This window comes from Musca domestica, unplaced genomic scaffold (genome assembly GCF_030504385.1).
Source record: "Musca domestica strain aabys unplaced genomic scaffold, Musca_domestica.polishedcontigs.V.1.1 9, whole genome shotgun sequence".
Classification (NCBI taxonomy): Eukaryota; Metazoa; Arthropoda; class Insecta; order Diptera; family Muscidae; genus Musca; species Musca domestica.
The window spans coordinates 19,607,500-19,620,269 of NW_026712435.1; the positions used below are offsets into that span (position 1 = coordinate 19,607,500).

Consider the following 12,770-nt stretch of genomic DNA (forward strand, 5'->3'; position numbering starts at 1 on the left):
TTTCTGTCCTAGGCTGTAGTGACCATTTCGAACTTCAAATACCAAATTTGAAACATTTCCGGTGAATAATGTCGCTAAAATCATGAAAATACTGAATATCGGGAGGTACCGTTATATGGGGGACATATGAAAACGGGGACCCACATGGCCCATTTATGAACTTAACCTGCCTACAGGAAAAATAAACATGTGTGCAAAATTTTAGCCTTCCATCTCAATTCGTTCGAAAGATGACAGACAGACGGACATGGCTAAATCGACTTAGAATTTTACGCTGATCAAGAATATATATACTTTGTTGGGTCTGACATGAGTATTTCGAAGAGTTACAAACGGAATGACAAAATTAATATACCCTCCATAGTACGGTGGAGGGTATAAAAAAACTATTATGAAATCCCAAATAAGAATCCGGTTCTCTTCATATTTCACACACCGCTTTATTTCTACTAACACAAGATCTTCTGTGAAGATGGGATATATCGGTCCATCCCCCAAAATGGGTCAAAAATGTTAATATCTACGAAGCTCATAAAACGCGAAAATAATATTCGATTCAATTCAGATCTGTTGTGAAGATGATATATATCTGCGAACCCCTCACCCATAAAGGGTCACAATTTTAATTTTTTCCTTTATCTGTCATAAAATCAGCGATTCTTTACAACATACTATACCTAAATATTTTGCTCAATCAGAAACCAGGGATGAGTATAGAATTTATGATTTCGCATTAAATTGGATATAAATGTTGGATTTTCTTGTAATTTTGCCCATACCAATATTTTTATACCCTCTACCTTAGAAAGGAGATTACATTAACTTTGTCATTGCGTTTGTAACATCCCTAAATATTCATCGTATTCATGGTAGACCCCATAAAGTATATATATTCATAATCAGCATAAAATTCTAAGTCGATTTAACGATGTCCGTCTCTCTGTCTGTTGAAATCACGATACAGCCCACATTATTTGACGAAAAGTGTCAACATTTAGGAGAAAAAATTGTATTGTGTCTAAGATGGTTGGTATTGAAAATGAGATATATCGGTCCACGTTTTGGTATAGTTCACATTTAACGGTACCTTTCGATATTCGGCATTTTGATGAATTTTGCCACATTTTTTCACGGATTTGTCTAAAAATTGGTATTTGTGGGTTATAATGGGTTCTAGCTCGTGTAGCGAACCATTATATGTATAGGTCCACGTTTTGGTATAGCCCCCATATAACGTTACCTCCCGATATTCGGTATTTTAATGATTTTTGCCACATTTTTTTCGGATTTGTCTAAAAATTGGTATTTGTAGGTCATAATGGGTTCTAGCTCGTGTAGCGAACCATTATATGTATAGGTCCACGTTTTGGTATAGCCCCCATATAAGGTTACCTCCCAATATTCGGTATTTTGATGATTTTTGCCACATTTTTTTCACGAATTTGTCTAAAAATTGGTATTTGTAGGTCATAATGGGTTATATATCCGGTGGTGCAACATTGTATGTTTTGGTCCACGTTTTGATATAGCCGCTATATAACGGTACCTCCCGATATTCAGTATTTTGATAATCCTATTCACATTTACCCACGAAAATTTTCAAATTTGGTTATTAAAAAGATTTGGTACATAACAATCCTTGAAGTATAAAATTGCCTATAAAGGTTCCCGGTTTGGTATGGTCCCCACTCTATGATTTCAAAAGTTTAACAGCATTATCCAAACGGTCTTACTGGTATTTGTAGTTTGAAGTGGAACACGTTTGAATGCAGATACTTTTATAAAACACCTGTTTTATTTATTCAAAGATGGAGGGTATTAAATGATCGGCCCGGCCGAACTTAATATTTTTTTACTTGTTTCTTGTTTTCACATTATTCTTTATTATAATCCTAACCTAATCATCTTAATCCATCATTTCAGTGCACAAAGAATGTAATCCAGATGCCAATACACCCGCATTACCAACAACAGCAACGGCAACCATCGCGAAACCATCATCAGTTCCAGTGGTAGCAGCTAATATTATGCCAGCACCGGCATTAACACCTGTCTATCAACAGGAATCGTATAAAACTTAACGTTGGTGTTCATTTTTGAATAATTTTTTTAAATATTTAATAATTAAATATCTAATTGTTATTTAAATGAATTCCTCCTCCTCCTTCCCCCAGTTTGAAGCAAACTTTCCGGAACTGGACCAGTAACTGTTGTGTCTTGAAAACGATGAAGCAAAAGAAACAAAACAAAATTAATTAATTAATGTATTTAGACAGACGAAGAATGTGAACAAAAATAATCTTAAAAAATTAAGGACTTCAGAATCAACATTAAAGTTATTGAAAATAAGAAACTCCAAACTAATCAAACAAAGTGCTAAATTAAAAATAAAAACTTTTTCAAAAGAAATGAAATCAAAATTAAAGGGAATAATAAATTACTATTGAATAAAGATCAAATCGAAACATTGAACAAAATTAAAGATTTAAAAAATCTTAGCTAATTGAGTAATATATGATTATATAATGAAACACCACTTTATGTTGTGCCAAACAAAATTTCATTCAGTTTAACATTTTTTAAAGAAAAAAAAATATACCAAATACTCGTATTGTGACTGAATTCCATTAGAACAGAAAACAGCTGATTAAAAATTAGCTGACCAAACTTTAAACTGACAAAATTCTCATAATTAGGTCTGCCTGGGTGCCTAAAAATCTTAACAATTGTTATTGGAAGTCCTCTGTTAATACTAAAGTGCATCTAAAGAGAGACACTTGAGAGAGAAATTTTGATAATTCTTTTACAGAGAGTTTGTAAATTCTTGCCGGACCAATGTCTGTTTGTAAACATTTGCAAATTTTCTTATAGCGTATTTATACTATTGAAGATAAAACCACTGGGTTTAATAGATTCAGTGGTTTAATACACCCTTACATGACAGAAGAATACAGATAGATGCATTAACGCTTGGAAGCATTGACAGTTCAATGTCCCAGCAGCCTATATTCTTCTACCATGCACCCTTAGCAGAATATAAATATCACTCAGCCGATGTTTATTTACATTTACTTGTGTACATCTACGAAAAACTTGTGTATCAAACCAGTAAGGAAAAGTCGAAAGTCGGGCGGGGGCGACTATATGATACCCTACACCACTAGGCATGTTTAATAGAGCTCCCATAAAAAATGAATTTATTTGAAGTAGATCATACCACCTATCAACAACCGATTTCCACCAAATTTGATGTACTAGAAGCAAGTGAATTCGATGACTGAATTCGGTTGGATGTACCAAAATTCAGGACTTTCGGACAGATATACGCCTTATGCAGGGTGAGATAAAAAACTGCAACAAAGTCAAACGCCATTATTTTTACATTTTTTTTTTAATTTTGTTGAATGAAAGCAAAAAATGTCGGAAATAGCATCAAATGTTAGAATAAGTTTAGATTTGTTCGAATTGGACACCTTTGGCACGAATTATAGCCCTCAAACGGACAATGAAACCGTCACACGCTGCCCGAAAGTTGCTGTGGGGTATTTTGGTCCATTCCCGACGAAGCTTTTGCTTGAGATGATCGACACTTTGATATTTTTAGTGCCAACCTTGCTTTCCAAAATACTCCAGACGCAATAGTCCAACGGATTGGTATCCGGAGATTTTGGTGTCCATTTTGCGCTGAAGCGAGGAACCTCATTTTGTAACAATTCTTGGGTGGCGCGTGCTGAGTGCGATGGTGCTGAGTCCTGTTGGAATGTCCAAGGTCTGCGGACAAAATGTTTGCGTGCCCAAGGCTTTAATACACCCTCCAGAATATTTTCGCGACAATATTCGGCATTTATTCTGATGTCACGGACGATTAACGCGAGCGGAGAGCCACCATCGGCTGTTATGGCGGCCCACACCATCACCGTGGCCGGCGCTTGAGTTTTGGTGGCCAACTGAAGGTGCACATTTTCAGCTGACCTCTTTGGCACGTAAATACGATCATTTTGTTTGTTTACAAACTGCCGGACAACGAATGTTTTCTCATCGGAGAAAACCAAATTCGGCAGTTCAACCAAAGAGAAAACCAAAATACCAGTATCACGTTAACGAGCGATGGTACGAAACACAAAAGATGTATCCACATTTAAATGCGGGAGTGATCTAACGATAGCCACTTGTGGTTTTCCAGCCAAATATAAAGAAGTCACACTATCACGCTTGAATTACATCAATAATAATTTTTTCTGGAAAATTCTCACCAAAATGCTTCTGTAGCCTGAAATTGGTTGCAGTTTTTCCATCTCACCCTGTATATGGGAGCTATAGCTATATCTGAACCGATTTTCACCAAATTTGATGCACTTCCTTCTAGACAGAATTCGGTCGGAAGTGCCAACATTCAGGTCATTTTGACTGATATTGGCCATTTGGTGCACAATTAACCCGAAATCGGTTGAAGATTTATATGGGAGCTATATCCAAATCTGATCCGATTATCACTAATTTCGATCGTCTTTGGCCGAACAAATATTGTTCGGAAAATTTCATCTCAATCGGATAATTTATGCGACCTGACATTCATAAATCGAGTCAGAAGGTGATTATATGAAGATCCTCAAAAGTAGCTGTGGGTCCATCGCGCTTCCTTCTCCATGTTACAAACAAATGCACAAAGACATAATACCCTTACTGCTATATGGTGTAGGGTATAAAAACCTAATATATGGGGTATCAAAGATTCCGTGCCGGATTTAAAATAAAATAAATAGAGAAGATATATTTTTGTTTGGTAAATCTGTTTAAACAAATCCAGTTTAAAGAGTAAATCCTGATAATGTGGGTTAATCTGGATAACATTTTGTATCTAAACCCGCTATAAGAATTCCAAGACAAAGGGTAATATGAGAAACAATATCGACAGTCACAAATCGGTAGACAGTTAATGTTAATTTTTTTAATTAAACCATAATTTTGTATCTCAATTTTCATCCGCAATTGATTTGACACACATAGCACAAGACTTTCCTCTTCTATACTGAATTAACCGATGTGTAAGTATTTGCAGGCATTGTATAATGATGTAATCAAAAACAAAAACTTCTAGTTCCAATTAAGCATTGTTATAAATAAAAGAAATGAAAAAACACCATAACATAGTAAAAACCAAAATTAAAAATAAAATACTCAAAAATAAAAACTAAAAAAAAGTAGCTATAAGAAATACCTATACAACCAAATGATTAACATAATATTCCTATATACACACAGAACTCTAAAATGACAAAAGAAAAGAAATTATGAAATAACTTTATCTTTTTAGATATACAATTAAAAAAATTATTAAATATAAAACAAATAAGAATTATATATACATACATTATGCCATATAAGAACTTCAATGACATGTCTTAAAGAAAAAAAAAGAGTAACCGCAATCAAGAAACGACAAAACTTCCAAATGATATAGCGCAGTGTATTCAGGATACGTGGTCATGCAATGGAAAAGGAAATTACATTTTTAGATACACAACTAACTAGCATATACCTATATTAACTAAAAGTATATATATATATACATATAAACATATGGAACTTTAGGAACAACAAATACAAACCTAACCAATAATAGTACGTCATATTACTACAACCACTACAGATACTATGCATAATATTATAATTATTATATAAATTCAGTAAAAATATTCCTTATCCATACATATATACAACCAACATATACATAAATATAAATATTTAAGTAATTATACGTATTTATTTGACAAGCCACAAAACACACTGAAATACCATGCAACAAGAGAAACTAAATAAAATGTAATAAACATGAAAACAAAACAAACGTTTTTTATTATTGCTGTTGTTGCAAATGTGTATGTCAATGGCAAGAATGGTAGAAGATCACAGGTAGTCGCATCGACGCAGCTGCTGGGACAATGAACTGTCAAACCAATTTTGAAATTGAAGTAAAAAAAGCTGTAAGTTCGGCCGGGCCGAACTTTGAATATCCTCCACCATTTGGAACGAATCTGACAATTCTCAAAAACAATAAAATCCGTTTAAAAATTCTGTTAAAATCTTAACAAGTAAAAAAGCAGTAAGTTTGGCCGGGCCGAACTTTGAATACCCTCCACCATTTGGAACGAATTATAAAATTTTCAAAAAAATCAAATCCATTAAAAATTCTTTTAAAATCCTTTAAAATACCTAATATAGGAAGGTGCCGATATATCTATGTCCGGATTAAAATCATGGCACAATTACAGATGGTAGAACAAAGCTACCCCCGAAATACAATTTTTTTCTTTTGGTGCCCTTATTCTGTCAAAACATATACATATTTTGTGTATGTGTGTGTATTGTTTGCAATAAAAAATACAATAATTTGAAATTATTTCAAATTCGGTTGCAAAATTAATGCATACTTCATGGTAGAAGAATATAAGGTAGATGCATCAACGCTTAGGAACATTGATAAGTCAAAATGTTCAAAATGTTTTGTCAAAAATAAGTAGATTCTTATATGTTTTCTTATACGACGCAAATCGGAGGTTGATATAATATGTATTTTTCAACAATTTTTACAAACTTCAATAACTTTTCATTCAACATTTTCAATTTCAAAGTCAGTTTGACAGTTCATTGTCCCAGCAGCTGTGCCGATGCGACTACCTGTATTCTTCTACCATGGCATACTTTCGATGTTAATGGGCAAAACATTGTACAATATTGGGATATAAAACTGTATTGTCCTACTATTTTAGATTCAATCTTGTGGAATAATCCCAAAATTACATCCTTGTTTCGCGGGTTTTCCCAATATAAGAATTTTTTTAAAAAATGAAAAATAAACAAAACCAACTGTTGCATATATAAAAGTCTATTTGCGCAATAAGACTCCAGCACAGAGTTGCATTTTTCTAGTTTCTTTGAAGTTGAGCAACCTTTGTTATTGAGCCATGGTTATAAAATCATCAAAATACCGAATATCGGGAGGTATCGTTATATGGGGGCTACACGAAGCCGTGGACCTGCACAGACAATTTTCTGTCTTAGGCTGTAGTATCCATTACGAACTTTAAATACCAAATTTGAAACAAATTCGGCGAATAATTTCGGTGAATAATAATGGGGCTATGGGCAATATCAAAACGTGGGCCTACATGACCCATTTTCAATACCAAAAGTCCTGCAGACATTATATTCACTTGAGTAAAATCTTATCAACCTACTTCATTTTGTTCGGAAGCTAGAGTGATTTCCACAGACGGACAGATGGATAGACGGACGGACATCGCGAATATATTTCGAGGTTTTACAAACGGAATGACAAACTTAAACTTACCCTCCATATTATGGTGGAGGGTATGAAAATGTTGAATGGAAAATTATTCATATTCAAAAATTTATTAAATATGTATATCATAACAACCGCCGATTGGCGTCATATAGGTATATACAAATCTTCTTATTTTAGAAGAAAAATCTAAAAATGTTTGACATATCAATGATCCCAAACGTTGATGCATCTCAAGCATCATAGTCAGCATGTCGAAAGTCGGATGAAACTTCCGATTTCGTATTCGGTCCGAAAGTCCGATGAAACTTCCGATTTTGGATGCGTATTTGGTCCGAAAGTCCGATGAAACTTCCGATTTCGGATGCGTATTCGGTCCGACTTTTGTTATATGGAGTGGTTGAGGTGTTGTCGAACCGAATGGTCGGATAAAGTCGATTTATCGATGCCCATCTGTCTGTCTTGCTGTTGAAATCACGATACAGCCCACATTATTTGACGTAGAGCGTCAAAATTTAGCCTAACAATTTGTATTGTGTCTAGGATGGTTGATATTGAAAATGAGATATATCGGCCAACGTTTTGGTTAGTATTTTGATGTATTTGGTATTTTATGTTTTTTTTGCCACATTTTTATACCGGTTTTAGCTCATGTGGCGAAACATTATATGTATATTTTAATAAGAACAAGTTAAACTAGTAAGCAAAGGCTATAGTCGTGCGGGGCCGACCATGTGATACCCTACAACACTACAATATGTTAGAAGCCCCTTATATCCAGATCGATTTTGGAAGATTTCTCTTTTGAAATTATGTCACGAGACATTGACCAGGGACATTTGCGCAATATTTAAGCACTTCGTCATACTGTTAGTTGTTGTGGTCCATTTTCCATCCAAAATGCTAGAATCCTTCCTTGTCCTTAAATCTCTTCTCAGGCGTGTCGATTGGCTTCAATTGTGTGATTAGGAATATCTTTTCTGTTTTTGGTTCATTTGAACCCCTAAATATTTTGCAATCATGTCCAAAAGCAAGAGGCCCCATTTCGTGTCCTTTGGTTTCTATTTGTGACCTTTATAACGTAACGTCAGGAACATTTTTAGTTGTTGGTCCATTTCAACCCCCCAAATATATTGCAGACATCTTTAAAACCAATAGGCCTAGCCCTTTTGAGCCTAACCCTGCTCTTATGAAAATTTTCGTGAGGATTGGACGATAATTGCAATCTGTATATAATAACCCCAACCTGTGTTGTAAGGCGAAAAAATATTACAAAATGTACACTTCAATATTATAAGTCAAATTGAAAAAATCGTATGCGATAAAAAATATGAAAAAATAAAAAAATATAACAAAAATACTACTAAACCTATATTAACATCATTATTGACATCTTTTTATGCGACTTTTTTAGATTTTATACTTTTATGCCAAGAGGGCATTCTGAATTGACAAAATTTGTGGAAATCGGTTCAGTCATTCTTGAGATATAAGCATTATAGCTAACATCCCGTTCCTTTGTATATACACATTGTATATATTTCGCTATATATATATCAGATATATTAACTATCGGCATCGACAAATAACGGTCAGAATTGACCTATTCGTCTGTTTGTGATTTCGTCGGGATTAAAAACATTCGCGGTTTAATGGAAAATTTGACTTTTATTTAACACAAATGTTACGGTCTATTTCACCCACTAAATATTACCCGATGACCATTAAAATTGGTAGACTTCTAGCCACCCCTAAGCTCTTACTCCATGCTAACTTCCGTGATTATAAATTAACATGGACAGACGGACGGACATACATAGCTAGATCGACTCAGCTCGGCGAGATAGGAAGATCCATATATACTTTCCTATGTGGGAAGCCAATATTTCGAGGTGTTACATAATTTTTGGCCCAATCAAACTTATAATACCCCCAACACATAGTGTTGTAGGGTATAAAAACATTAAATTCGACCGTGTCTTTCTTAATGAAATAAACTGAATTAAATTAAAAGTCCAGACTTTTAGTATACGATAATATTGAAATCGGTTCAGATTTGGATATAGTTCCCATATATACTTTCGTCCGACTTCACATATTTGGTGCACAAAACACGATACGCATGCCCGATTCCAATGAAATTCGGCACGAGTGACTAAATTTGGTACCAAAAAAAAATCTGTCAAATTATATTGAAGTCGGTTGAGGTTTGGGTATAGCTCCCATATATATTTCGTCTGTTTTTATGTATGTAATGCATCAAACACAATATGTATGAAATTCAGAATGTGTGGCAGAATTTGGTTACAATAAAATTTGACAAATTAATTAGAAATCGGTTAAGATTTGGATATAGCACATCGGTAATATTGTCGTATATTTCATGTATTCTAAAATTGCAAAATGTAGTACACTTTATGTATATATGCAGTTGGGTTTCAATTTTCCAAGATTTTCTAGCGATTGATTGAAGAGTTGAGAGATTTGGACCTACAGCTAACAAGTATACATTCAGGGGAATGATATGAAAGTATTAAAATTAAATGTTCTAATTTTTTTTTTTTTTTTTTTTTTTTTTGTTTACATTTTGGACATATTTAGATGTCCGTCCGTCTGTGGAAATCACTCTAGCTACAGAACGAAATGAAGTAGATTAATAAAATTTTACTCAAATGTATATTATGTCTGCAGGACCTTTGGCATTGAAAATGGTCCATGTATGTCCACGTTTTGGTATAACCGTACCTCCCGAAATTCGCTATTTTGATGATTTTAGCGCTTTATTTTGATGACTGAGCAACCTTTCTTATTGAGCGATGATCCAAACTACTTATTTTTCAAAACAGTTAATACATAGACAAATTTAACAGAAGTCGGGCACACTCAGAAAAAATTGTAATCAGCTGGTAGATTTACCTTTTATCGTACCATGAAAGAAACTACTTTTATACTTTGCTTTTATATTTGTTATTTGATCGATTTTTTGCCATAGTTTTAGAAATGTATAAAAAAATCTTTTTGAAAGAAAACATGTGATCTGTTCCAGAACTGCAAGAATGTAAAATATTTCACTATGATAACCGTTTTTCCCTTTATGATATCGAAGAATTTTGCAAAACTAGTAGATTCTTGTAAGTACTGGAACAGAGCAATAGTTTGTTTATGGAGGCAGTATGTATTTAACGCATATCCATGCGCGTACATTTTCTTTCTTACAAATGCGGACTTTTGGCATCTAATAAATGCAAATTTTCATATCCCAAGCGTAATTAAAAAAAATACATCAAGATACAACAGAATAGAAATATGCGATCCCTATTAAACAAGGACAGCGCTATAAATAATGTAAAACAAACGCAATGAATTGAGTTTAAATATTAGACGTTTTGAGATTTAGGATTTTGTTTTGGCTGCCGCAGCTTCTCGTTCCATTGCTCTTTGTTTTGCTTTCTCGTAAATAGGCATTAATTGACCGCGCTCTCCCAGCATTTTTAAGAGCTCAACTATGAATGGTAGATAATTGTGTTTACGTCTAATATTCTCTATGCGATAACGTTTACGTTTCTCCACTTCATTATCAATCAAAGAGCGTAGTTTAGCAACTTCAGTCTCACGGTCGTCGGTCTCCATGGCTTCGTCACTGCCACCACTCAAAAGTTTATCAATTTGCTGTTGGTAGATTTTTTGACGATCCGAAACAATAGCCATCAGATTGAAGTGAATTTCACCTTCACTATATTTATTCATTCTCTTTTCTATGATTGGTCGAACGACATCAATCCAGTTTTGTCCCGCAGCTATGGCACCCAGATCAATGGGTCCCTCCTTTAATCCATCCAATTCATATAAACGACCATCAATTGGTACGTAGCCAATAAAATGATAAACATCTTCATCTTTGTTTTGGTTCTTCGAGTCCAACTCAAAAAGGGTCTGTCGTGCGAAACTATTGTGCACCGTTCGTATTTGTGATGCATTGCTCAGTGTCAAACCTTTGTTGTATGGATCGAAAAATTGACAAAATTCTTTGAAGTTGGACAAAGTCTCCCCAAGCTTGATGTCATCATGTTTGCAGTTAAGTAGGACGCTTAGAATGGCTTGTGTGGCACAAGCATTATTGATAACCTGTTTGGCGAAGAAAATGTTCTGCAGACGATCATCTTTAACAACACTACCTGCCGGTTCATCATCTTGCACCCATTTGAAGAGGAATATAAGCCCATGTATAGGTTCCAAACTCTTAAATGACTCAGCATCTAAAGACCAAATTTCTTCTACTTGAGCGCCTTCGACACCTATGAAAAGTAAATGTAAACTACGAATTAAAGGACGGTAAAACCGGTAAATTTCCTTATTGAGTACCAAACTCCTTAATAAGCTCAGTAAATACACCAGGATCACTCTCTATTAAACACCAATTGCCAGCGCCTTCCATTGTTGTTGATATATGTACAGTTCAAAGTTATAAGCAGATATTAACTGCAATTAGAATTTGCAATATGAATTCTTTAAATTTGCAAAATCACAATTGCTCGAAAACATTGATGAGATGCCTACAAACGCATTTGATACAAAAATTGCAACCCTGAAAGTATTGCCAAACAACAAATTGGACACAAGATTGGGTTCACATTGTATGGTAAAATAAAAGCAATCATGGTAGAATTGCCAAGTGCAAAAAGATGTTTAATTTTTTTTTTTTCAAAATTATTACCATGGTGGAAAAATGCAGATTGCCGCATCGGAAAATGAACTGTTAATCCAATTTTTAAATTGAGATTTTTGAATGAAAAATTATTTAATTGTAACAATTCTTGAAAAATACATATCATAACAACCTCCGATTAGTGTCGTACATGGTACAATTACCAAAGTAATCTCATGTCATATCATATGATTAAAATTTTTTTCTTTCGTGTCCCTTCGTAGGCGTAGGTTTGCAAGAGTTTTTCATTAATTTCAGACCAAATATTTTGTTATTTTCACCCCGTTTGGAGGCTATAAAAGTCAAGTAAGAAAATAATCTAAAACAGTGCAAGGCCCGCATTGCAGATATTAACCAGAAGTTTGCACCTGGTAAAATTAAGATGGTAGAAGGTAGTCATTTCAAATAAGCATACCCATCTCTGCATTTTCTGTAATTTACCTAGTCAAATTTCCATGGTAGAAAAATACAGGTAGATGCATCAACGCTTGGGAATATTAATTGAATTTTTAAATGTTTTTTTTCAAATATAAGTGGATTTTTATATGTTTTCTTATTCGACGTTAATCGGAGGCTATTATAATTCGCCTCTTTCAAAATTTTTACAAATTTAAATGATTTCATTCAACATTTTCCATTCCAATATTGGTTTGACAGTTCATTGTCCCAGCAGCTGTGTCGATGTGTATACCTATATTCTACCACCATGCAAATTTCACTGCATAAAAACAGATTTCCATCTCTGATTTGTGTGTATACAAT

The 12,770-nt window shown here is 34.1% G+C and overlaps 2 protein-coding genes across 3 annotated transcripts in view; one reads left to right on the top strand and one right to left on the bottom strand.

Annotated features, from left to right (window-relative positions):
• LOC109612796 (G-box-binding factor) overlaps positions 1–5,808 on the top strand; it is an 82,667-nt gene extending 76,859 nt beyond the window's left edge. The window contains exons 8-9 of one of the 2 annotated variants that reach the window (XM_059131846.1): positions 1,924–2,082; positions 2,175–5,808. In XM_059131846.1, coding sequence (XP_058987829.1) covers positions 1,924–2,081 — 158 coding nt within the window. In that variant the 3' untranslated portion in view covers position 2,082; positions 2,175–5,808. Of the gene's footprint in view, positions 1–1,923 lie in introns of both variants that reach the window. The other variant, XM_059131847.1, reaches the window with a different exon arrangement.
• A 4,650-nt stretch (positions 5,809–10,458) lies between these two features.
• On the bottom strand, positions 10,459–11,874 carry LOC131806892 (ubiquitin carboxyl-terminal hydrolase isozyme L5-like). Its single transcript, XM_059131734.1, has 2 exons — positions 11,666–11,874; positions 10,459–11,598 (listed from the first exon to the last, which is right to left on the bottom strand). Exons 1-2 carry the CDS (start codon positions 11,736–11,738, stop codon positions 10,697–10,699), a joined length of 975 nt encoding a protein of 324 aa, XP_058987717.1. The 5' UTR covers positions 11,739–11,874; the 3' UTR covers positions 10,459–10,696.
• Between the last annotated feature and the right edge of the window lie 896 nt (positions 11,875–12,770).

What these genes read in the sequence shown, in the direction of transcription:
- LOC131806892 (XM_059131734.1), bottom strand. Translation starts at nt 11,738, where the DNA reads ATGGAAGGCGCTGGCAATTGGTGTTTAATAGAGAGTGATCCTGGTGTA. An exon ending in TGAGCTTATTAAGGAGTTTG is followed by an intron (nt 11,599 to 11,665) that starts GTACTCAATAAG and finishes TACTTTTCATAG; the next exon opens with GTGTCGAAGGCGCTCAAGTA.